General features: G+C 41.2%; 1 protein-coding gene across 9 annotated transcripts in view; it reads right to left on the bottom strand.

The window, feature by feature from the left end:
• The window catches only part of LOC136444908 (E3 ubiquitin-protein ligase Rnf220-like), a 64,016-nt gene that overhangs the window by 5,824 nt on the left and 34,134 nt on the right, over nucleotides 1-24,058 (bottom strand). For 6 of the 9 annotated variants that reach the window (XM_066442679.1, XM_066442670.1, XM_066442675.1 and 3 more), the window contains 7 exons: nucleotides 3,860-4,009; nucleotides 3,190-3,232; nucleotides 2,564-2,724; nucleotides 1,933-2,056; nucleotides 1,373-1,469; nucleotides 759-845; nucleotides 281-342 (listed from right to left, as the gene is read on the bottom strand). In XM_066442679.1, coding sequence (XP_066298776.1) covers nucleotides 281-342; nucleotides 759-845; nucleotides 1,373-1,469; nucleotides 1,933-2,056; nucleotides 2,564-2,724; nucleotides 3,190-3,232; nucleotides 3,860-4,009 — 724 coding nt within the window. The remainder of the gene's footprint in view (nucleotides 1-280; nucleotides 343-758; nucleotides 846-1,372; nucleotides 1,470-1,932; nucleotides 2,057-2,563; nucleotides 2,725-3,189; nucleotides 3,233-3,859; nucleotides 4,010-24,058) is intronic. The other 3 variants (XM_066442672.1, XM_066442674.1, XM_066442677.1) reach the window with 3 other exon arrangements.

Genomic DNA, 24,058 nt, shown 5'->3' with positions numbered 1-24,058 from the left:
AAAGCAATGAACACTGTGCCTAGTCTAGCCATGGACAATTGGTTATACTGTGCAATCACACATTTCTGGGTGTTAATTTGACACCTTTAGCCAACCTTGGATATTGACCTTCAGTTGGTGACATCTTTTGTAACCTTCTCATCTGTACAGTTGTGTCCCAATCTTTAAGTAGTTGAGGTACAGCAAACAGAAAATTTCTGATATCAGGTTCACACTACAACACCATAGACAGCAAACTTTCTTAAAAGAGTTAGCTTCATTTAGAGAAGGAAATGATCACCTTCTTCATTTGCCCATCTGGATCTGTCTCCTGACTGGGAGGGGTCGTCATTGTTCTCTCTCCTGCAACATGGTAAAGGAATGTAGCATGATTGTAAAAGAAACCCAGAGATGAACACAGATTACAATTAAAAACTACACACATTGCATGCTGAAAGTTATAGCGTTTATGCCCCTGTCATACAGCAGGAAAATCAATAGGCCGATGAGTCTGCACTACCAGCTCTAAACAATTCTTAGCAGTAGCACGCCCTGTGTTCTCGCAACTTTATGAGATCAGCTAATGTTCGCAAGTCCGCGAGACCTATCAAATGTGATGGGGTTGATTTTAAGTGAAAAATTTGTTTGAGTCTCCATTGATTTTTATATTCGGTGATCTTCTGGCTATTAATAAATACGGCCGAAGCTTGTAGACTGTGTGACAAGGGCTTTCTAGTGAAATATTTGTCTTTTATGGGTCTCTTCAAAAGTGTTCTTACCCCAGAACTGCTTCTCTGAGAGCTTCTCTTTCCTTGTTCTCACCAGGTTCATCTGAGGTGCAGGGGATGATGTCTCGCTCACGATATCTGAACATTTGGATTAAGGTTTAAACAAACAAACAAATAAAGAGATATTTTCTTTAGCTTGAACTAGTACCCAAGCTGCAGGTTAGGCAAAGCTAAAAAAAATGTAAACTTTCTAGTGAATCTAGCGATAAGCCAAGAAGAAACATAGGGAATTGCATGTCATGGAAAAACAAATCAGCATTTTCCAGGCAGTTACAAGAAAACAAGGTACAAGTCAGCTGTTGATTTGAAAAATACATGATTTATGGCATTTCTAATGCTAATACAGTCAAACCTGACCCCCAAAAAACCTAGGGGACTAATCTGGGCTATGTGGTAGGGTGATCAATGTAGACAGGACTCTTAATGCTTGTGTCAATGGGAAAAATCCTCTAAGAGACCACAAAAGTGGTCACATTGGCCAGGTGGTACTTATGTAAAGGACTTTTTTTAGGTGGTCATTTTTACAGGTTTGACTCTTCTTCTAATACCCCCGTCTAGATCTTTATATCTTGAGTTACTGTTTCACATATTTCATCAAAGGATACTGAGGTTTTCCGTACTCCTCTGCATCATCCCCGTCCACGTTCAGGTCCTGATCACTGTCATTCTCCTTCTTACTCCGCACCACCTGGAACCCTTGGGCTGAACAAACATCAAAGGAAAATTAGGATAACCAGAAGGCAACTTATGGATTGCAAACCACTAGATGTAGTTTCTGACCCTTTCAAAAGAATCTATTTCTTTTATTGTTGTGACATTGAAAATGCTTGACATTTAGAGGTACATGTATTTTTTTTAACTAGAAAGGTAACATTTGCAAGCAAATACATGTACATAATGTTTAGCCTTACTAACTACTGCTCTGTTTATTCCTACTCAAACACACTCATAAATATGGCAGTCAGCCTCTCCAGCTCTGTCCTACCACTTGCTACATTATGTAACTTAACACCATTGGAGGTCTGCTACTTAAAATTTGTACTTGTTTGGAACAGATCAGAAGAAGAAGAAAAAGGAGCAGAAGAGGAAGAAATGGAGCAAAAGCAAAATGTTTACCGTCCAAAAGGTAACCATAAATACATAGTGTACAAAGACGTAACCCTACCTTCAAACTGGCCCTGGAGCATGGAGGTGGCTCGAACGCGAGTCTGCCCAGCCCAGGTGTACTCCTCAAACTCTTCTGTCTCCCCCTCAACATCCACAGGGTCGGTCTCACTGTCTCTTTGGCTCTGTGTGGAAAATGTATGATTTCAGTATATCATATGTAAGAAACTAATCAAATGCTTACTAACTGTAGATCAAAATGCATACATGAAAGAAAAAGTTTTTATAGGGTGTACCAAAGACTCCGTGAATAGTTTCATCAGGTTGGTAAGTCACTGAATAAAAAGAATCTTGGTTGTGTAAAAAGAGTCTTTTTATTCTGTACCATAGACTGTTTCTGATATCCAAGTGAAATTGACAATGGAACAAAGAGTAAGAGGGTCCTGGAATTTTGTAAAAGGGTTGGTTTCTGAGGTGTAGCTGAGAAAAACTCCCTCTTCAAAGTATGTTTTTGCAAGGAAAAGTGTTATGGAATTCTCAAAAGGTCTCCACTTTCTAGATGTTGCCTAGATAAATTGCCTCTACAAACTACCTTTTTTCAAGAAAAAGCATTTAATGAATTTTCCAAAGGCTTCTACTTCTATTCTAAGGTCACAAGGTGAGGCCAAGAGAAACCTGCATCTAAAAACTACCTTTTTCAGACAGGCCTCGACATGTCCGTTCATCTCCTCTGGGGTTCCCCCGAGCTTCACGCTGCAGATGGGGCATGCTGGCAGCTCGTCGGAGCTGGTGGCTTCCTCAAGGTTTCGCTTCTTCTTGGCTGCCTTTCCTAGACGAGCTGTGGCGGTAGAGACTGGCATGGATATCAAGCTAAAATAACGCTGCTAGAAAGCACATACTTCAACAACACTGTATGCTGAAAATTGCTTGAACCTTAGCCACACTGAAGTAGCCGTTTGGCACCCATTCTCTATTGCTTACAGAGTTAGGCAGCAGGGAGAAGGTTAAAAGCATAACTTTGCCAGAAAGCATTGAACGACACATCTCCAACATTATACAGTAGTATAGGCTGAAAATTTCTTTATCTGCCATTGTTAATGAGTTAAATATACTAACAAATAATCCTAGAGCTGGAACAATTATATAATCATAACATTGATGTTTCATTTTTGTCCTACATAATTTGTTGCTTCTATTCTGACAAAAAGTTCTTTCTTTTTTGCATTCAAGTCAAGCCCAACCTTAATCATTTTCATAACTTCTATGCAATACACTAAATTTTGATATTTTCTACTAAAAATTGGCAAATGTCTCTCACCATTCAATCTCTGTTGCCTGTTCATCTTCACTCTCTGGAAATTCTGCAAGGAAATATAGAACAGTCAGCTTTAAGGACATTCACACTGTTGGCATGCTTAACATCATAATATGGCAACAGAGATATGGTAACGAAGACATATGGACAAAGGGGTGCAGACACTCAGTGACACGTGAAATGATGTTTGAAACCAAGAAAGGTGCATACTTTTGTCACCCTTAACACCCCATGTACACCTAACTCTTGGTGAAAATGATTTGTTTTACACAATTTCCGAGGATTTGACACTGAAGGTTTTGACACATGATAATAGGCCGGTTCACAGTTTACACTGTGCATGCTCAACAGAATGCTATGTGGGTAATACGTCACAGATGAAGGCCTTTAAGTTGTTTTAACAGTTCTTGCTAGACCAGGCTTCATACATCTCCGGACGTGTTTTCTTTATGTCTCAGGGGCCTTCAACTCCGACATATTAACCACAATGCATCTTGCTGCCCATGCGCAGTTTAAGCCGTAAACAGCCTTATATATGGAAACAATGTTGTGTGCCCTGTTCTTTAGGCCAACAGTCATGAGTGAGTGAAACAAAATGATTGTGAAAGCCCTGTTTTCGGGCAGCACATGAGTGAACGGAGTATGACTGAGTGGAAAACTGATATGGTTGTACCTTGAATGCAGCACTTCTCCTGCCTTCCTGGGGCATACCTACCTCGTATCGACACATGGTAGGGTTGTCGGGAGGGGGAGAGGTCTTGACGCGACTACCCGAGGGTGTTGGCGGTGAGGGGAAGGTCGAGGTGGAGGGGCTGGGAATGCTCTGTGGGCAGAGACACATGAGGCAACATGGTGAATGGCATGCTGTGATCTGTATCTGTATCTGTATAGCCGGTATAACCGCCCTTAGGCGTAACACACCAGGGATACCTACAAGTTACAACTGTCACCTGAGTTCTTTACCTTCCTCTCTGCTTATTTGCATAATCTTTTAGCAGATGTATGAGGCAACATGGTGAATGGCGTGCTGGGATACCTACAACTGTTATTGGAGCTGGATATTTTCCTTCTCATTTGCAGAGTGTCCAAGCAGATGTAGGGTTCGGTTCAGCGTTTTACAGACGTTTTTTTAAAGACTTTTACCAAGGAGGTTAAAACCTAGCCTGGAATCGCAACCTATGATAGCTTTTTGCGGAGAGGAGACTTGGGAGCAACATGTATAATAGGTTTGGATTCCAGTTCTAGTTAAGACCTCTTTGCTTTTACATACAAGTTTTTTTACTGTGTTTCTCTCTTCCTGACTTGGAAAAGGAAGATTTCTCAAAAACACATGTAAAACACTGAGCCACACCCAATGTCTGCTATAGTTGAAGGATACTTTCAACTGTCATCTGAACGGCATGCTGGGATACCTACAACTGTCACCTGAGTTCTTTACCTTCCTCTCTGCTTATTAGCATAATCTTTCAGCAGATGTAGGTACAGCTCACATGTTTTTGAGGCTTTTTAAATATCTTTCTAGTGGTTCATGATTCTCTCTTCACCTCCCTTGAGAAAGATGCCTCAAAACCATTGCACCAGACAATTTCTTTTGACAATAACATTTTATATGATAAAATCATTACAGGTATCATATTTTGGGCTTTGATAGAAACAAGTGTTTGCAGTTCTTGCACTTGCATCTCATTGAAAGTACTGTAAAGTGTCAGTAAATTTTTTCCCTCAGGGTCTGTACAGTAACACTCATCATGGTAACTTGGAAGTATGACCATATGTCTGAATGTTCATAATTCCACTCAAATTCAATAACACAAAGCTTAGATCCATTCTAATTTTCTAACTTATGAATAATTCCATATCCATGTTCAACTTAATGACACAACGTGCAAATTAAGTGAAAGTTTTCAACCCTAACCCTGTTAACAACTGCCCTTCCTTCCCACTGAGATGACCCTAACACTTCAGAAGCATACTAACAGTACGGTTAGCTCGCTAAGCGGTAAGGGATTGACAAGCGAGACCACTACCCCCAGGGTTGACGGGCGGTAGGGGTCACCTACTCGAGGTCATGAAGGTTGGCGACTTGTCGATGCAATCAATACTGATAGCATTGGTCTTCACCATTATCAAGTCACGGCTACAATTAGGAGGCCACCGATTCCGCAAATCTTTCTCAGTAAATCATTTTTCCCCAGTCACTCTTCTCAGAAAGTGGGAAGCTGATGAAATTGGGGGAAAGTTACTCATTTATGGCAGTATTGACCATGCAGGCTTGATTCAGTCCAACTGCATTATACAGAAGTGCATTGTGCCACAAGTGGATGGAACAAAGGAACTTCCTGCAAAGTGATATTAGAAGTGGTATTGACTTTCCCTGGAGTTTGAGGTACACATAACTTTGTTATTAACCCTCCCACTCCGAATCCTATGCCCAAATAGTTAGAGGATTCATAACCATGCAGCCGACAAAACTATATATATATATGAGGGTTAAATCGCTTAACTAATTTACTGTATATTAGCCTGAATGTCAACCAGCTTGCAAGGGTTTGCAATTTCATACAGAACTGTTTTGAGTCTTTAAATTTACAGATATTCTGTCTTTCTTTATTCACAGAAATTAATAATAATCGGAGCAAGTTAGAACCATTATTTTTCAGTTACACACTGAGAATATTCAGTTTAATTGATCTAGAAAAAGCTTCCTTGCCTATCATAACACTGCCCACTTTCTGCATCATATCTATTTCGCTGTAACACGTTGAGGGCTGTATCATTGCTGACAAACAGTGCCCCCCTCCCCACTCTCTCATGACACACAACAGATGGCACATTTGAATGTGAAGCACCTCCTTTGTCCTGTCTTGAATTTCAAACTAAATACTACGCAGCAGCAAAAGCATGTTTCTATATGATACGACTCACTTGCATACGTATCACTCACATCAACAATCTCATACGCAGTGCACCACCACCCAGATTAATAAAGCAATACGAGAACAATGAGAAATAGATTACATGCATATTTGAAAGGCAGGAATGAAAGCAGTGTGTTATCATCTACACTCACAGCGTGACTGGCCCTGCTGACTTGATTTCATTAAGTGCCACATATGCATTCAACCTACAAAATCTAATAGCAATTTTGAAGGACGTTACCATCTCATTTTCTGAGCCGGATCCTAAAGTGATTATGACAGGGGTGAAAAAGGGAGAGTATCCATAATATTCACCAGGCAACTGCCATGATTGAACCGGCAGCCATGATGAGTTTGGTCACATGACCTCAGGTCAGTGCTACCCGTGTAGGTCATAGGTCAAAGGGCACATTCCATAGGTTGGTACCCAACTTCCTGTATCCTCTATGTTGTCAGGGAGATGGCGGATATTTTTACATCCCTGATTAACATTTTGCTAGCCAATTTCCACAAAAATTTTCTTTGATGTCGGGGAAACCTTTGTTGCTTCAGGAAATGCTTGCGGGTGGAGCGCCTGCCGAGAATTAACGGCTTGATTGAGGAGAGACGCGTGCAACACACGAAAACATCCCCTCTGCCAACGGGAGACCTGGTGACAAATGTCAACGGTTTTGTAAGCTGTTCTGCTTCATTAAAATCGTACTGCTTAATTAATTGAGGAGCTAATGGGGCAGAGCAGACTCAAAGAGCATGCTCATCCTATTCAGGAGGAACATGACAACATTTACATTCCAAAGGCCTCCTGCTAGCTTGTTTAACACACAGAGGGAGTACTAGTTGGAGTAGACCACCCAGAGCATTCAGACACTGACTGTACCAGTAGTATGTATATGGACAGACATGCAGTCATAAATTCACAACAAAAACACAATACGAAAGTACAAACTGCTTCCAAAGAGGGCAAAATGGATGTAATATCTGTTGGGATCAGGACGATGCGGCCCTTTAGCAACTCAAGACCCAGTCAACTCGAGCTGCCCAAGACCCTGATCAACTTGGCCTAACATTTTGGTCAACTCTGCTATGGTTAGGGTTGACAGCATTAGGGTGTTGTTCGGAGCTGACCATGGTGTTGAGCCGAGTTGGTCTCATTTGCCATGGACCAAATGAAGCTTCTGATTTCCGTTAACTCACAGTTTAGCTAAAGTTTTACAATGCAAGCTGTGCCAGAGTCATTTCATGTTGTATGTTCTTGAGTAGTTCTGGTTTTATAGATTCTAGTCTTAATGTGGTAATCTTGCCAAGAAATTCCTGGGAATATGGGTAGCATGTTTTTATACATTGTCTACATATCTAGAAAGAAAAAGAAACTTTGACCTTTGGTCATACTTCCAGAACTGTTTCCAGTGTCCGTCCTTCTTAAGAATCCTTAATTTGAAAAAATGGAATTTTGAAGATTGAAAACTTAAGGATAAAAAGTCAACTATTTTGCCTCCTTTGACTGACAAAAACTTCAAAATTTGACATAGCATTTTCATCAGGTCTTCAACAGTGCCACTTAAATCTTTCGACAAATTTTCATGAATCCCAACATAAAACATAAAAACATGCAACATAAAAAAATTTCCCTGGAACCCCCAAGATAAAAAAATACGGCTCAGGAGAAAATACTGCATATTTTTCTCACATGTTCAAAACAAAAAATGTACTTCATTACCAGTTATACGTCATACTTTTGGTATGTGAAATCATCACAGTTACACAATTACTGTCTGTTTAATGACAGAATTTGGAGCAATAATGTTTTGGGGAGCTTCTACTTTCCAAAGCAGAGTAACATCTCTACTTCTAATCCCTAAAAAACTACACCTCTAATCTATTGATGATTTTACAGAATTGAACAATGTTTGGTATTATGTGCCTTGTGACATTTCGAGTTCAGCACATTAAAACGACTACATGTCACTTTTCCAGTAATGAAGACAAAGGGGCGTTCTTCAAGAGACCCTGATAAGCTTACGTTTCTGTTAATTAAATCTGCAAATTCATATATAAATGCATAACAAAGTAAGTGAAAACATAAAGTAGATCACAGTTATTCTTCACTTTCTAATTTAGATTGGATACAATGGCGCAAACCAGGCGTACATAATGTTTGGAGTTAATTGTTTTTAACAGTAATGAGAAAGTTGGCATTTCACTTTCGCAAGTATTTGTTTCTAGCTACAAGTTCCATAATTAGGCTTCCAAAGTTACTAATTCAGCAATTTCACGCTGTGTAGGTCGAGAACACAAACAGGTTTATAAGAGTTCTCTAAAGAAATTCTTAAAAGTGTACGTAGCAGCATCGCATAGCTATGCAAGAATTGAATTTTTTGTTAGCTGTCTGTTTTTGTCTTGTATTTGATGGACAAAAATACAAATGTAGTCTTGTCAGGAAACAATTAACAGGATTACTTGCCGTACCTTAAATTATACTTTGATTCTCATCTAGTATTCACTCAGGGACCAAAGTAGTAAAGATATCAAAGGCAGCAAACTTTATTCCATATCATATATTTTTACCCCAATTTTACCCAAAGTGATTATGCAGTTTTTTTATGACAGCTTCTAGGGGAAATGACCCATCTAACAATTCTTCAAACAAATTCTGGGTCTAAGTCATAAATGATAAGGAAAATTTAGCTATACTAAGACATGGACTGGCCTGAGCACTGCACAGCTGATCAGAGAGGCCGAGGACAGAACAGGATGGGCACGGATCATTGCGGCTGGCTGTCATGACGCCCCTACGACCACTGAGGTCATGGGTCATGAGTGAGTGAGTGAGTGAGTGCACAACATAAAGGAAAAATGTTTCAGATTTCAGGGGTTGCTACAAAATTGTATTATCATTTCAACACCCTACAACAACCAAAAGCCTACTAGTATTCTGTCCTCTCACTAAATGAGTGGGACATCCATAACAGGATTTCCGGACAACTCTTGACCTGTTTGAAAGAAGTAATTAGGATATCTCGGTCACTGAAACCGAAAGCTGAACCATTCTTAGGTAAGCTGTATTCAGTTATGGGATTATATTATACAGCTCCACTGACAAAAAAGCAGTACAAACTTGGTTACACTAAAACCAGTGCCAGATTTGCTGGACTTCACTAAGGCTAAGGTTGGTATCCAAACCTATTATAGCTCCCGAGTCTGTTCTAGATCTGTCCTTTCTGCAAGTAGTGTAGTGTATAGTGTATGCAGTACTGAATGTGTAGTGTATGCAGTACTGAATGTGTAGTGTATGCAGTACTGAATGTGTAGTGTATGCAGTACTGAATCTGTAGACCAGTGTATGCAGTACTGAATGTGTAGTGTATGCAGTACTGAAAATGTAGTGTATACAGTACTGAATGTGTAGTGTATGCAGTATTGAATCTGTAGACCAGTGTATGCAGTACTGAATGTGTAGTGTATGCAGTACTGAAAATGTAGTGTATACAGTACTGAATGTGTAGTGTATGCAGTACTGAAAATGTAGTGTATACAGTACTGAATGTGTAGTGTATGCAGTATTGAATCTGTAGACCAGTGTATGCAGTACTGAATCTGTAAACTAGTGTATGCAGTACTGATTCTGTAGACTAGTGCATGCAGTACTGAGTCTGTAGACTAGTGCATGCAGTACTGAGTCTGTAGACCAGTGTATGCAGTACTGAATCTGTAGACTAGTGTATGCAGTACTGAGTCTGTAGACTAGTGCATGCAGTACTGAGTCTGTAGACTAGTGCATGCAGTACTGAGTCTGTAGACTAGTGCATGTATGCATGCAGTACTGAATCTGTAGACTACATTGTAGTGTATGCAGTTCTGAATCTGTAGACTAGCCCATGTATGCATGCAGTACGGATTGTGCAGTAGGTACTGAATGTGTACATGTACTGAATCAGATGTAGTGTATACTGTACAGTACTGAATGTGTACTTGCAAGCAGTGCTGAATGTGTAGTGTATACAGTGCTGAACATGTAGTGTATGCGGTACTGAATGTGTAGTGTACTGTATGCATCTACGTGCAGTACTGAATGTGTAGTGTATGCAGTACTGAAAATGTAGTGTATGCGGTACTGAATGTGTAGTGTATGCAGTACTGAAAATGTTCATGTAGTGTATGCGGTACTGAATGTGTAGTGTATGCATCTACGTGCAGTACTGAATGTGTAGTGTATGCAGTACAGCATGCAGTACTGAATGCAAACTCGCGGACACTCCATACTGCAGTCCAGAAGGTGGATAACTAACCCAGGGACAGGTCAATGATCAATATGAGTCAGGAGTTGCCCTGGCATGATGAATGGCAAATCAATGGCTCTCCTGTCGACACAACTCACATGTGTGTGATCACCCAGGATTGGCTACAAATTGCAATCAACAGGACTTGCCCGGGAAATCAGAGGCCAAACTTTGTAGTAATCAATAACATTCCCCAAGATATAGACCTCTTGGCGCGATCAATTGCGATTGGTTACAAGCTACAATTAAATGCGATCAGAAGTCAATCGTCTGCACTAATTCAGATGATGAGCGCACTCTCGACTCAACTGCGGGGCATCGATTTTCCTGTCCAGCCGCTAAAATCAGGGCCACCACTGAGTCAACTTCCATGTAAGGCAAAGCTCCCTATCAGTAAGTTACTTAAAGAAAATCAAATTATTTGGCTTTCTAATTTCACAATGTAATTACCGCTCTCACAACAGACCGGTTAAGGTTGGGCTGCCTGGGCCGACGTCTTGGCTCGATAGATCACGAGGGGGCGGAGCGTCTTCTCCCCGGGCTACTTTCTCTGCCCTAAAAGCTTTTTGTCATGTTGTGGAAATGTTTCCTCCTTTTAGATGGCTAGAACAAGCACCGTGGGCTAACAAACTTAATTATTGATCCTGCAGTAACAAATCACTGTACGGCAGTGGTCAGGAAGAATGGCAACTTTAAGCTTTTGGAAATAAATACATTTGTGTTACCATTGTCAGTATTATGAGAAATATCACAAGCTGATTTTTGATGTCCCAAATCACTCAGAAAAGTACAACTACAAGCAAGCCTGATTTTATATCTAAATGAGTGATTTTTTGTGAGTGCATGAAAAATTCATAAAAAATTAAAACAGAAAAAAATGATAACCTCTCGTACACTAAAAACGCACGGCAAAATACAAATATCATTTCATAAATTTAATCATACAGGACCTGTCCTGGGCAGTTTTATTTGGCATTTGCATGTCAATCATATTATGCATTCTAGACAAATTGCAAAGTAACAGGGAACGGATGGGGTGAGAAAAATTGCTCCAATCAGAACCATCACTCAACAATATATGCCAACTATATATCAAAGAGAGCTTTTACTTTACACTGATAAGCATAAATTTTACGGGTCTCAGTTCTTCTCCAACACTTCGTACATGTATCTTCCACTCGCATCACTCCCCATCATAAAACATTATTGATTTCCCCCCCAGCAAAATAACATCATTATGATCACAGCTTTGTCAGAAATTGAGATCGTATCAGCCCCGTTGCGATGAAAGATAAGCCGCCGCGTTAACCTGCACGATATTCAATATTTAAAGCCCCCGGCACAGCCGTCTGTTAATTCTGATTACTATCACGGAAGCTATAATGCCTCGTTGTTGAAACATTGATGAGGAGGAAACTATTGACAACTTTTTTAAGTAACCTTGACCAATTTTCCTGTCGAGATGCTGATTTAGGAACTCCAGATAAAAGAGACACTGACACTTGAAATAAAAGGTATTCCCCAAAACTCTATAAGCCTATCAGTGTCTATCTACTAAATACTTGTGATATTTGAAGTTTAGTATACTGTTAGTGCTGCTTATTGACTGTGAAGCTTTATGGCTTACCATCAAAAGACAGTAAGTAGCTTTCAGATTTAAAGAAAAAAAACTTGTCAAAATTAGTAGGAATCTTTTATAGAGAGAGAAATTCACATAATCTTCCTTTAAACAAGATATAGGTGTTGAAGAAGCATCTTTGAGTCATCTCAAAAGTTTTATAAGGAATTATTTCTTTCTTTACTTTCAAAGATTAGATGTGTAATTTGCTTGCCTATCGTTTTTTAGAACAGTTATGACCTGCGTTATACATTAATCTGAGAATATAAAATGTCCATAACTCTAGTTTTACTTCTACCATGTGGGTAGTAGCTTGTCTGGCTGTATCAGCAAACGTTAAATCTTGAAATGTTTGCGATAGTTTCATTTTCTTGGTGCCTTCTCTACAAAATCATAACACCGCAAATACTTTCTTTTGTGCTTCAATATTGTTTTGACATGAAGAACTTAAAAACCACAAAAGCCTTCTTTCCAGTTCTTCTGCGAAATTAAATGCCAGCAAAAAGAAGATAATGAATTTACATGCAGGAGCTACTGCAACCACAGAGAAGCGCCTCAGGGTGCAAAACGTAGATACTCTAAGTCGATACAGTACATGTATCTTATTTGTTACTCCAAGTGGGCTTATACAGATAATGCAACAACAAGGATAACTCTGATTACCGTGACCATGTAGTCAAGGACGCTTAAACATCAGACAGATACTTCACTTCTGATAAAAGGATGCTCGTTTATTGTCCCGCCTTGAACAACATCGCGTGCCAAGGCGCGGTACTCACAAGTCAACTTATCAAAGGGTAAAAACGATGCATCCATAATGACTTGTGAGAGGATGCATTTAGAACTACCAAACATCAAATGAACGTGTGTGAGTGGTTTTTCTGCGATCCAGAACTGAGGATGCCTCTTGATAGTTCTGTCGGCCTCTTGGGGTACCCCACTCGATAGCGAGACACGTATCTACCCTTCAAGCTCCACAGACACCCGATAAACGAAAGAAGAGAAAAAAATCGTACTCAGAAGAAGATACTGCTCGTATCGAGTCCTTTACAAGTCCGGCGAGCGTGCAAGTACGCCGCGGTGAAGTGGCACCGACGCAGAGCCCCTCAACACGTCAAACCACTTGTCAGAATGCGTCTGCCAACTTTGATGTACCTACTTGAAGGGGACGGGGATATCAGTATTACTTGGCTTTTATAGATTTGCCCGTTGGCAGTGCATGTATCATTAAGGGCCATGATTTAGTAACTAACCAACCCCGGAGTCCCCAGCCCCATTATAGATCGGCCTGAGTCAGTAATTTCCACCTCTGTAGGGTTTAACACTAGATAGTTCCCCTTGCCCGAGGGGCCGGGGGAGATCAGAGGTTGGGAGCTGCCACCGAAATTACCTGCCACAACCAACTAATGGAGGAGTGTCAGGATGGATGACGCAGCAGTAATTGTGCTCGCCGTCCCCGGTGGTTGCCTTCCCTGCTCGCAGACGATGATTACCACTCGGCCCTACCTACTCCCTTTGTGGGCGAAGGTTTTCCCCGGTAATACAATTCTCGCTAACAGTGCTGTAAGAGCACCTGTGGCACAAAGTACACTTAGACGTGAAGGCAACTTGATCAGTTCAAGTACAAGGTACACAAAGTGAGAGACGACGAGAACCTTATATACACACGTACAGGACTATGTTACTCTCCAAGCAGAGCATGGGTTTCGGCTGGTTTTTGACGTGTTTTAGGCGTTTTTGTCGGGCTTTCTACTTTGTCATCTTTTTTTTGTATAGCCAACCTATAGGAAGATGACAAAGTAGAAACCCTATAGGTTGGCTATACAAAAAAAAGATGACAAAGTAGAAAGCCCGACAAAAACGCCTAAAACACATCAAAAAATAGCCGAAACCCATGCTCTGCTTGGAGAGTAGGACTATGTAACATGGCGAGTGGCTAGGCTAGCGGAGACGAGACTGAGAGGTCACTGGTTTGATTCCCGGACAGACAATGTGTACGTCCTTGGGAAAGGCACTGTACATGACTTTCCTTCCCTCCACCCAGGTGTAAAAACGGGTAACTTACTTTGGTTGGGAAGGCAAAAAGTGGTGGAAGGAGAGGGATGGGCTCCACCTTCCAATATCATGCCCCAGACACAGCGAACAACATCCCATTGCCCCTATGGCCTCAAAAAGGCTATGGGACTACCTTTACCTCTTTCTATAGGACTACAATTGTACAGTCACACACTACAATCAGTTCTGTACTGAACTTCACAATATAAAAGATTTAGAACAAGTATCTAGTACATAGACTTGATTTCTGGAAAATATATTTAATTTCCAGACCCCAGTTTCTCAAGGAAATGTTTTTTTTTTAAATGTATGCATGTGCGTGCTAATTTTTCATTACAATTAGCACATGTACACATCCACCATTTTGCTGTAGCTGTAGCCAATGCTGACACAGCAAAATTGACGCATTACTGAGTGAAATGTTTAAACTTGTTACAAGACGGTTGCAAGCATTGCCTGACCTTTTTCTCATCCATCAAATTTTAGGAGACTCATTTTCTTTGGCGGGAGTGAGGGACGGACCCAAATGAGTTGTCTGATCCATAAAATCATGTTTGTATGGCCTTGAGTGTATACTGTACAGTGATTCTATCATTACATGTTTTCTCCTGACCTTACACCTGACAATCATGGGGCACTCATCCTCCCTTCTGGTAATGAATTTCTCGTCTGGCCTTAATTAACCTTAAAACGTTTGCTGCGTAGCTGAATATCATGATCTGTGTTTGGAGTAAGCCTTCTGCGCGGCCTAATGCGAAATAATGGAACCCTCGCTCTGGCACGCGCCACGCCATTAGCGACACAATGCCCCAGCTCAGACACATTACACATGTAACAGCAAAAGTCAAGGTTTTATAACAGTTACTGTATCTGTGAAGTCCGTACTACGTAAACAAAAATGTAACAAAGTCTCCTAATTCTGCCGGGAACCCTGAGACCGCCACCTTGAAAAAAATTTTAAATTTACTGAAATCTGCTTATGCAGCATCAATACTCCCAAAGGTCTGCACATTTCAGATATCCAGGACCTGGTGTTCCAAGACATCCTAGATAAAGCCTTGATAGCACCATTTTTTCTAAGTGCATGGGTACACCCTTTTTCTTAGCGTATATAGGGTACCTGGCGGACGTATGATTTGCAAGATATATCAGGTGAATGTGAAGCAAACGCACACCAAAAAAACATAAAGAAACAGTCACTGTGAAAAACAAGACAAGCTCTCTCTCTCATAAAATCTGCTTGGAAAGCAGTAAACTTGAATTGTGCATCAAAGCACTCCGTTGGCGAGGAAGCTACAGCCACCCATTGGTTATCCCCCAGGCCACCAATTTTGAACAACAAAGTTGTGAAACTTGAGTGGGTCCCGGTAAGCCGGCACAATTCGCTTGGCTGGCCATGGGGAATAATCCGGTACACTGATGAACTTCCCTCCCTGCCTAGTTCCCGTCATACCCCCCAGGCAGTGCCGCGCGAAAGTGGATTATTTGCGTATTGGTGTTTCTCATTTCCGACCACACTTGTCTTTAAACCGATACCTAATTCCAATCTGCATACATTTTCTGTTGGTGCGATCAGCTTGGTTTCTCTCTGGCAGATCAGATACACACACCTGGGCCAAGCTTCCGATGACAGCGGGATTATCCCGTCGAATAAAACGTTGTCCTTCTGCATTTTAACATCTTCATAAAACAAGTTGTCTACATTCTCTTCCGTCATTAATACGACAAAATCAAGGCTTCAAAATCCCTGTATGAGAGTGTCCTTTCTGGGTTTAAACACAAGTTGCGACACGGTTTAACTTCGGCTGTAAAATTTGTTATTTCACGGGGAGCCATTTGGCACTGTCTGATGTATGGCACTCACAGTACATTAGGTACAACAGTGACGTGGGAAATAATGCAGTTGCCCCGCAGGTAAGTACTACAATTCATCCCATTTTAACCTACACTGTACAGAAGGCCCACCCCCGGCCACGACATCCTGGCTCCAATACGCGGGGCAGACCCGACCACGATTGCTGGCGGTGCCTGCTTGACAGCAATCCCGATAACGATGGATGATGTACTTGGGTCCTTAGTCTCTCCCATGACTGTCCTTATTGAATTCTTCGCCCCAAATCTACCTCAAGATTTCAATTGCTTCCCCCTTCCCAAAAATTGGATTTTGACAACTAGTTCTCTATCTTCATTCTGCTACTGTTGTGGGGATTGGATTTTGACACCAAATTTGGCCATATTGGCAAATTTCCTCACCAAATTTGACAGTATTGGCAACGGGGTCAACCTCTGATATCCCTGGGGTTAATATACTTTGATTTTATCAGAAAAGTGGCTGAGGAATATTCAATTTTGATCAGGGCTATATGTTACCGAGGTACTCTGTCATCAGATTTCACAGCTGTCACCGTCAAAGACGCCCCTGCCTCCCAAACGCAGCACAGTAATTAAGTTTTTATTGCAGACTTGAACACCCCTGTTACTCCACGTGTCAAACAAGACAAAAAGATCCTGCCAGGTGATCAAATATGATAGGACAGCACGTACTCATGCGATTTGTCTTGGGAGCACCCGGGCGTGGAGAGCCATTAATTCTCGGCAAGAAGCAAGTTCTGACACAAGTCTACAACTTACCTCGCCATAAAACAAAAAGAAAATTCTAAAACAAGTTTGTTTGACATGTAACTTTTTAAAAGAAACTGAGTGTGTTGCGACGTAACCTTGTTGTTGACATTGTTTACTATGTATGCAGACTTTTTGCATAGTGTATTCAACTGCTTGGGGAGTGATGTTTGCGACCAAGGCTACAGCCATAAAAGAACAGAAAGATAAATGTACCGAGTGGAAAAATTGCTGAATCTGACCATTTCAGCGGGCCCGCCATTCCGGTCAGTACATTCTGAATTGATGGGCGGCGCGGCGACCATTTGCGGTCCACAGGCCACCAGCCCACATATTACTCCAGCGGCGTTATGACAGTGTCTCGGACATGTAATAGGTTTGTTTAATATTGAGGCTACACCGTGTCATATTTTACGTACTTCCTTTACTGCCGCGTGGACGATTGCGCTGCCTAACCACGATACCGGACGTGCCCTTTACTGCCCAGGGCAGGAGCCACGATTCTTATTACATTCCAGCAGAAAGGCTGGTCGGCAATGCTTACAAATAGATTTGCCCGACTCTCCCAGACATTCGTCTCCCTCCTCGTAAACATCTATCAATATGAGCTACACACTTTGCTATGGGTATTGTAGTACTTAAGGCAAGATAATGATGCGAGTTTGGCCGAAATTGGAACTTCCACTTTATATAGCCGAAAGATGATTCGGTTACAGTAACAAGTTTGGTGAGTAACATCCTTGACGGTGCTACTTAGTTACAACAACGTCCGTGGTTGCAAGAAAATCTGAGTTTGAATTTCGAGCAAATTTCGTTTTCAGCCTCGTTTGATTGACGTTACAAGCAAATTGCTTTGTTTTGCCATAGTAGCGCCCTTGGTGATTTCTAAAACGTACGTGCGGACTATGACGTACCATTTCAATCGGGAAGTTTGTCCAATATAGATATTTGGGAAGGGCACGGCATGGATATGGCTGGGAACATCAATTGTCAGATGGAGTCGACAATGGGGTCTGACTAGGTCCAAGTTGGGAGCACCCCCACTGCTTCATCTACCAAGAAGCAATAAAGGAGATGGACCAAGGCTACTTCCAAGGGGCAGGGCAGTAGGAACGGCCATCCGTCTTGAGTCAATAGGTGCAAGACGTACTCGAGGTCTCGGTTTTTGCGACGTAGACGGAGACAGGAAGTTCAGGACGTTGGCTTTTTGTCAAGGAGGGTCCCGGTCCGGAGGATCACCTCACCACTTTATGAAATGAACAGGAGTGATAGCGGGGTCTTCCCAAAGTCTTGGCTAATAGATTGGTCTGGTAGAAGTGACAAACGCCCGTTGGCCCTCATATGCACCTATGAATTAATACGCACCTTGAACATCTATTCGAGGTGAGCAACATTTGCTTGTGTTGAACGAAAATATCAAACTTTATCATCTGTTTTAAATAAAGGTAGACCCTTTTAATAAGAAGCATGAACCCTTACATTGATTTTATAATAATTCCTCATATTTGATGACTTCCATCGAAAGTGTGAACTCATTGTATCAAAGACACCACCGCAAAGTAGCGCTTTTATACAGATGATTTATTTTTACCGATGGGCTCAATGCAAGGTTTCTATTATGATACATACATACATATACCCCGTCTTAGTCAGCGAAATGGACGGTACGGGACATTTCTCCGTGTGAGTAATGACAGCCAGGTGGCATTGGGCTGAGTGATAGATACAACCTGACAGCTTGAATGTGCCTTTTCAGCAGAGGTCGTATGATCCGCTTGCAGGCCTGTCAGGCCGCGAACACGACACGAATCTTTCACGCCAACGCCGCATCGCTCAGCCCAGTCATCCCGCTCATACAGGATATTTCTCTACTGTCCCATCATATTAATCTTCCCTAATTCAATATCTAATTGTCTCATACTCGGGTACCTCATTTATCAATGCATTAACTCTTTGCATATAAACACGCCACCAATCAGAGGCACTCTGCGTAGATGTTTGGCTTTGTCGTGTCACAGACAAATAAACACAATGCAATAACAAAAGACTACACGATTTATCAAGTGAGCGCAAAATTATATCATCGTTATGATGGGATTTGTTCCTTAGCAATCCTTTCCAGGACAAATAAAATAAGAAAACAATATCTCGGTGATTTCATTATAATGTTTATCTGATTTGCTCTACGTTGACACTTATCTAATAACGTCTAAAAGTGGCGTCTATGCACAGATAGTCTTCCTATATTGTGTACACCTTGATTATATGAAAGCTGTAGAACCAAAAGTCACAAATTTGTCTTTTTCGTGGATTTAGAATGACAATATTTATGACGTCTTTATGACTGCTAATAAAACATATAGGATAAGGGTGGTATCAGTACTTGTAAATTTTCAAAGCAAAAAACACATTTTACACAAATGGGTTGGGAATATCCGAATATTCCAAATCAAAGCTATCCCCATATGCAAATTAGGACACACGTACGGTTGCCCTTGATTCCAGGTCGTTGATGCTGTCACTATCTTCTAATTACCAACTTACAAATTGACTCTAACACAGTTACATCCACGACACGCATCCTCCCCTAATATTACATCCTGCACAATCCAAATGACTGCCAGAGTCCATACAGCTCAAAACAGTCAATAAACTGCCATGTGCCACCGGGGAATTACCTTGTTATATGACATGAATATGACAGATACTTCCCCAGTGCAATTCAACACTTTTATGTGCATTTATATGAGGGACGTTTCCTCGCCGTTGCTTACTCTGTGGTCCGCTGCTTTTTAGAGTTTCTCTTTATTTTATGGACAAAATGAATTTTAGATTACATGTACCCACAAAGTTTGGCCGAGATTACAACGGAATAATGTACAGGAGACTGCAGTATACATTGCTTATATCAGGAGAAGTGAACACCATTTAAACTACTAACCCTGCAGTGAACTTACCTAGACATATGTCTACCACAAGATAGCCCACAAAACTTCGCTTTTAAGTTGAGTTCTCTGTACTATGATATGATCAACTCTTCTTCACTGTGAATTATACCTTGTGTAACGAACTAGATCCAAATGTCAAGAAAGGTTTGCGTAGGTGAAACAATTCCATAGTTCATGACATATTCATAATGAGATATGTGATCAGTCGTGTATGAATGGCTGTCACTTTTAAAAAAAAGTCTGATGCTGTTATACTTATGATTGTCTCAAGTAGAGGATTTCTCCAATTTTCAATTTCATTTGGGGGTAAACAGTCTCCTCACAAACATCATTACAAATTCATTACCAGGCAAATGACAAGTTGCACATCACATATTCTCAGGTTTTCCATTCGTCAACTTCAACAATATGTAGATTTAGTTTACGAGTTGAGCACAACTACATCTGATAACAATATAACGTCTGACTCAACTCTTGCAATTCTGCCAGTTACCTAAAGATCATGTTTGGCAAGCGAAAAGACTGAGGTTGGAGGATGGAACCCAGGCTATAACACGGCGGTCACATTTGAATAAAAAGTGTTCTCAAAAATATCTTGAACACCTGGATATCTGAAGTGTCTCAGGGTCACTGTATCTTTTATGTTGTGGTCAATAGGTACCTAGCAAAATTATGAGAGTTGCTGTTCATGTAGATAGCAGCAGATTTGAATTTTTTCTCTCTTGTATAATTCTGTTTCTTGTCCATCTTAACACAATGTCGTTCCTGTTTAGGGTTGACCTAGTACTTCCCAACGAAAGCCTGTCCGGACCAGTTGTGGAGTTGCGGGGTGATATAGTATGGGCCGCGTCTTATTACATCCCCCCCAATTCCACAGTCCTTATTTCCAGGCGGCCACCAGTTAATAAAGCCCAGTCATCTGGGAACCGTTGCGTCCGTTATTGCTTGCCGGACATGATGACAGTTCATATAACCGGTGATGGATCTCCCTACGCGGGGTTATGTGGCCGGATATTGTCCACGTCCTGTCGTTATTGTCCCCTCCACCGCTTGCGAAGGTGGGGCGAGCTTTATTTCATGTCGGTCTGAGTGCTCACCTGGGAGAAACTTCTCTTTTATGTTGTCTAGTCAAAAAAGTTTATGTCCTGTCATACGGGGAGGGGGCAATGGGGCGATTTGGAGAATGCTACTATGTGGTGTCGTCTCCTTATTGTAACGGCGGGGTGGGTCGGTTCTATCATGTCCATCCAGGAGCGGTTGGTATGATCATAAAGTCCTTTATGCCCTACAAAATCAATGATGACTACTGAGAAAGTACAGTACAATCAAATGGCCGGGGCCTGGCTCATTGGCATATTTGCTTGGAAACATGCAGTTAGTAATTCCGATGGCAGTTTGACTACAAAAATTTTAACAGCATGTTTGACAAACAGTCCTTATCTTTTCACGCCATTTCATCATTCTGGAAATTTGAATTTCTGGACAAATTTTCTACATTCAGGGGATCAATTTCAGCCCTGATGCTTTAAGTTTAAATGATGACAACCCATCAATCTACTTTTCTTCAAGTTGTGCCCATCGTTTACATGTACATTTTAGAATCCACATCCGTCCCCCAAAATTTGTTTCTTCCTAAGGTAAAGACTTTGACACAAGACAAAACCATGAAAATTCATCCATAAATTCTTCAGCAGTTCTTATTATCTTCATTGTGCTCTGAAAAATATCATAAAATGTTAATTGAAAACAGTGTTCTCGCCAGCGCCCGTCCTCCCGTCATTTGACGGGTTTTTGTCGCTCATGACGGACAAAATTTTTGCACAACCCGTCATTTTTAATGGACAAAATCGGTGTGTAAAGATATCTAGACAGAGTTTAGAATTTTGCAAAAACTCCAGAGGATCACCGGAAGTTCGCGACGAGGGCGATCTAGATCATATCTAATGCCCGCCGGCGACAAACCCAGCCACACACAAAAGCGCCGTGGTGGATATTTGGTGGCCGCCGAAAACTCGTCATGCGCCGCCCTCCCCACAGTTTTGGCTGGTCGCATCGGGCTGACGTTTATTTATATTTTGTCCCTCTCGGTTCACCGTCAGTTATTGTTAACAAAGAAGCCTAAAAATTCAGATATTCCTATAGCTATCAGGCTTTCTGTAATCTGTAAAACATTATTAAAGTTTCAAGCCGCGGCGGCTGAGTTGCATGCGCTTTCTTCCCGTCAGATATTCTATTCCACCAATCACAGTGCTCGTCTCCGTCGCGTCAAGAAAAACCGACCAATGACATGCGAGTCTCGCTACTCGCGTGATTTCAGCTAAGCGTGAATTTGCGAGATGTTAGGGGAATGTCGGGGATCGCAAGGATCGCACGACGAAGCGGCTGTTGGAAGGCTTAAATCGACAACTTTTGAAGACATTCAGTGCAGTTACCGGAGAAATTAACCGTGGAAAACATGGGAGAAAAAAATGGACGTCTTTATGGCGTTCTTTCTCAAAGTAGGGTGTCAAATTCCTCATTATGTTCAATAATTACAGGGAGCATACGGGACAAGTGTTGAACAATTTTATTTTTGCCGACTTATTCTGTGTCTATCTTTTGTAGGACGTAGATACGTAATAAAGTTTTGTTGTGCTTGATTTTCTTTTCTTTGCCGATTGTATACAACATAGAAATGTAGCTTGTGTGTGAACATACGATCTTACCGCGATGACGGCACGCCTCCCCCAAAACCCTTGTGTAATTTTTCAACGAAAGAGATGTGATGAAACTAAGCTTATTCTACCAGGAAATTTGCCCCTCAAAATGCAGGAAATAGCGTTTCAGAGGGTCTAGATTCCAAAATTTTCCGGGGGAGAATACCCCCGGACCCCCCTAGGATGGTCACGCCTCCGGCGCGACGCCTCGCGCCTTCGGCGCTCGATATGTTCTTCCCTCAACCAAAATCGAAATGACGGGTAAAAATTTCAGGCTGGCGAGAACACTGATTGAAAATATTCGTTATAAGTTTTCATTTATATCATAAACTATTGTTGCAATCTAAATGAATGTTTTGGCTCAAGGCTAACTTTAATAAAACACCCATTCAAATAGGGAATTACTTTTAAAATCTGTTCAAGGAATTGTGTTAATAGCATTTAAAGGCAACAAAGAAGGCTTAAAATCTTCAATTTCAAAGCACAGATATAGGTACAAACTATACAGTTTTGAAAAAAAAGCTACCAGTAACAAATTCAAAGTTATTGGTTCTGTTACATGTATTTTGCAACCCTTCCAACTCCAAGCATTGTATTCAGAAATAGAAGCATGTCAGCTATCAGCATGACAATTTTCAGCATCCATACATGAGACAATAACACCACAAAAACATACTACATCAAGTAGCATTTCATTTAATATCTGTATTAACCATAATCCCAAACAGTACAAAACCTAGGTTATTAGATCACAAAAATGTATATCTAATTCTTTTCCTGGATAAAATGATAGAAATAACCAACTGCTGAAATTCAGCTCAAGCAATTATACACATCAGAATAAACAATCTATCAACTGTTTCATCCTTCGGCAGACAAAGCGATGATTGCCTAATAATTGCTCCCCTTCTATTCCTCCATGCTCTCATCTGTCCTTGTAAACTGAGAACTCTTTAGGCTCCTAACCTCCTGCAGGACTGGAACTAATTATGCAATTATGGTAAGACACAGAGCTACTGTGTGTCACATTAGCTGCAACCTGCACCCCCCTAGAGGGAGGTAGCTACATCTGTCATGTAAATGACAGCTTTAATCCCCTATACCAGCATAATTTCACTACTGCAAATCCTCACTTGCACCTGCACCAACTTTCCAGTCTTAGACATTTCAGCGTTTCTTTTTCTTGGTTTAGTTTTCGCCTTCTCATCGTTTCTTAGATTTTAGCGGGGATATCGGTTGGGGTACCTGCCGGCATGCCGTGCTCAATTTAACATGAGTCATGCCTAGATCAAACTCAATTACACGTCTATTGAACTCTTGCTAATGACGCTACGCCTAATGTAGCAAGTTTGGGGGCCGCTTTGTTACGTGAGCAGGGCCATTATCAGACTCTTCTCCACGGATTACACCTATCTACGGCTAACTGGCGCATGTCCGTTATCTATGTTAACGCTAGTCAGAAGTATCAGATACACAGGTAATCATGGCAGGTTTAAGTAGTATCCAGACAGGTACGTATACTGACTGTGTACTTGATTGCGAGTTGCCCGGTTAGGGCCACACCAATTTAATTTGTTGCTTCTCGGATTTTTTCAGAAAAAAATTGGAGCAACAGGGAGGAAAAAAATGAAAATAGAATTTTTAATAGTCTTGGGTGAAGATAGGTTTAGATTACATAAAGAATAAGAGGATTATTCAAATTTCAGTTTTGTATAGCTCATTTTATGCAATGCACCCCTTT

Source organism: Branchiostoma lanceolatum, chromosome 11, assembly GCF_035083965.1.
Source record: "Branchiostoma lanceolatum isolate klBraLanc5 chromosome 11, klBraLanc5.hap2, whole genome shotgun sequence".
NCBI lineage: Eukaryota > Metazoa > Chordata > Leptocardii > Amphioxiformes > Branchiostomatidae > Branchiostoma > Branchiostoma lanceolatum.
Note: the sequence above shows the minus strand (reverse complement) of the source record. Positions and strands in the feature narration are given on the sequence as shown.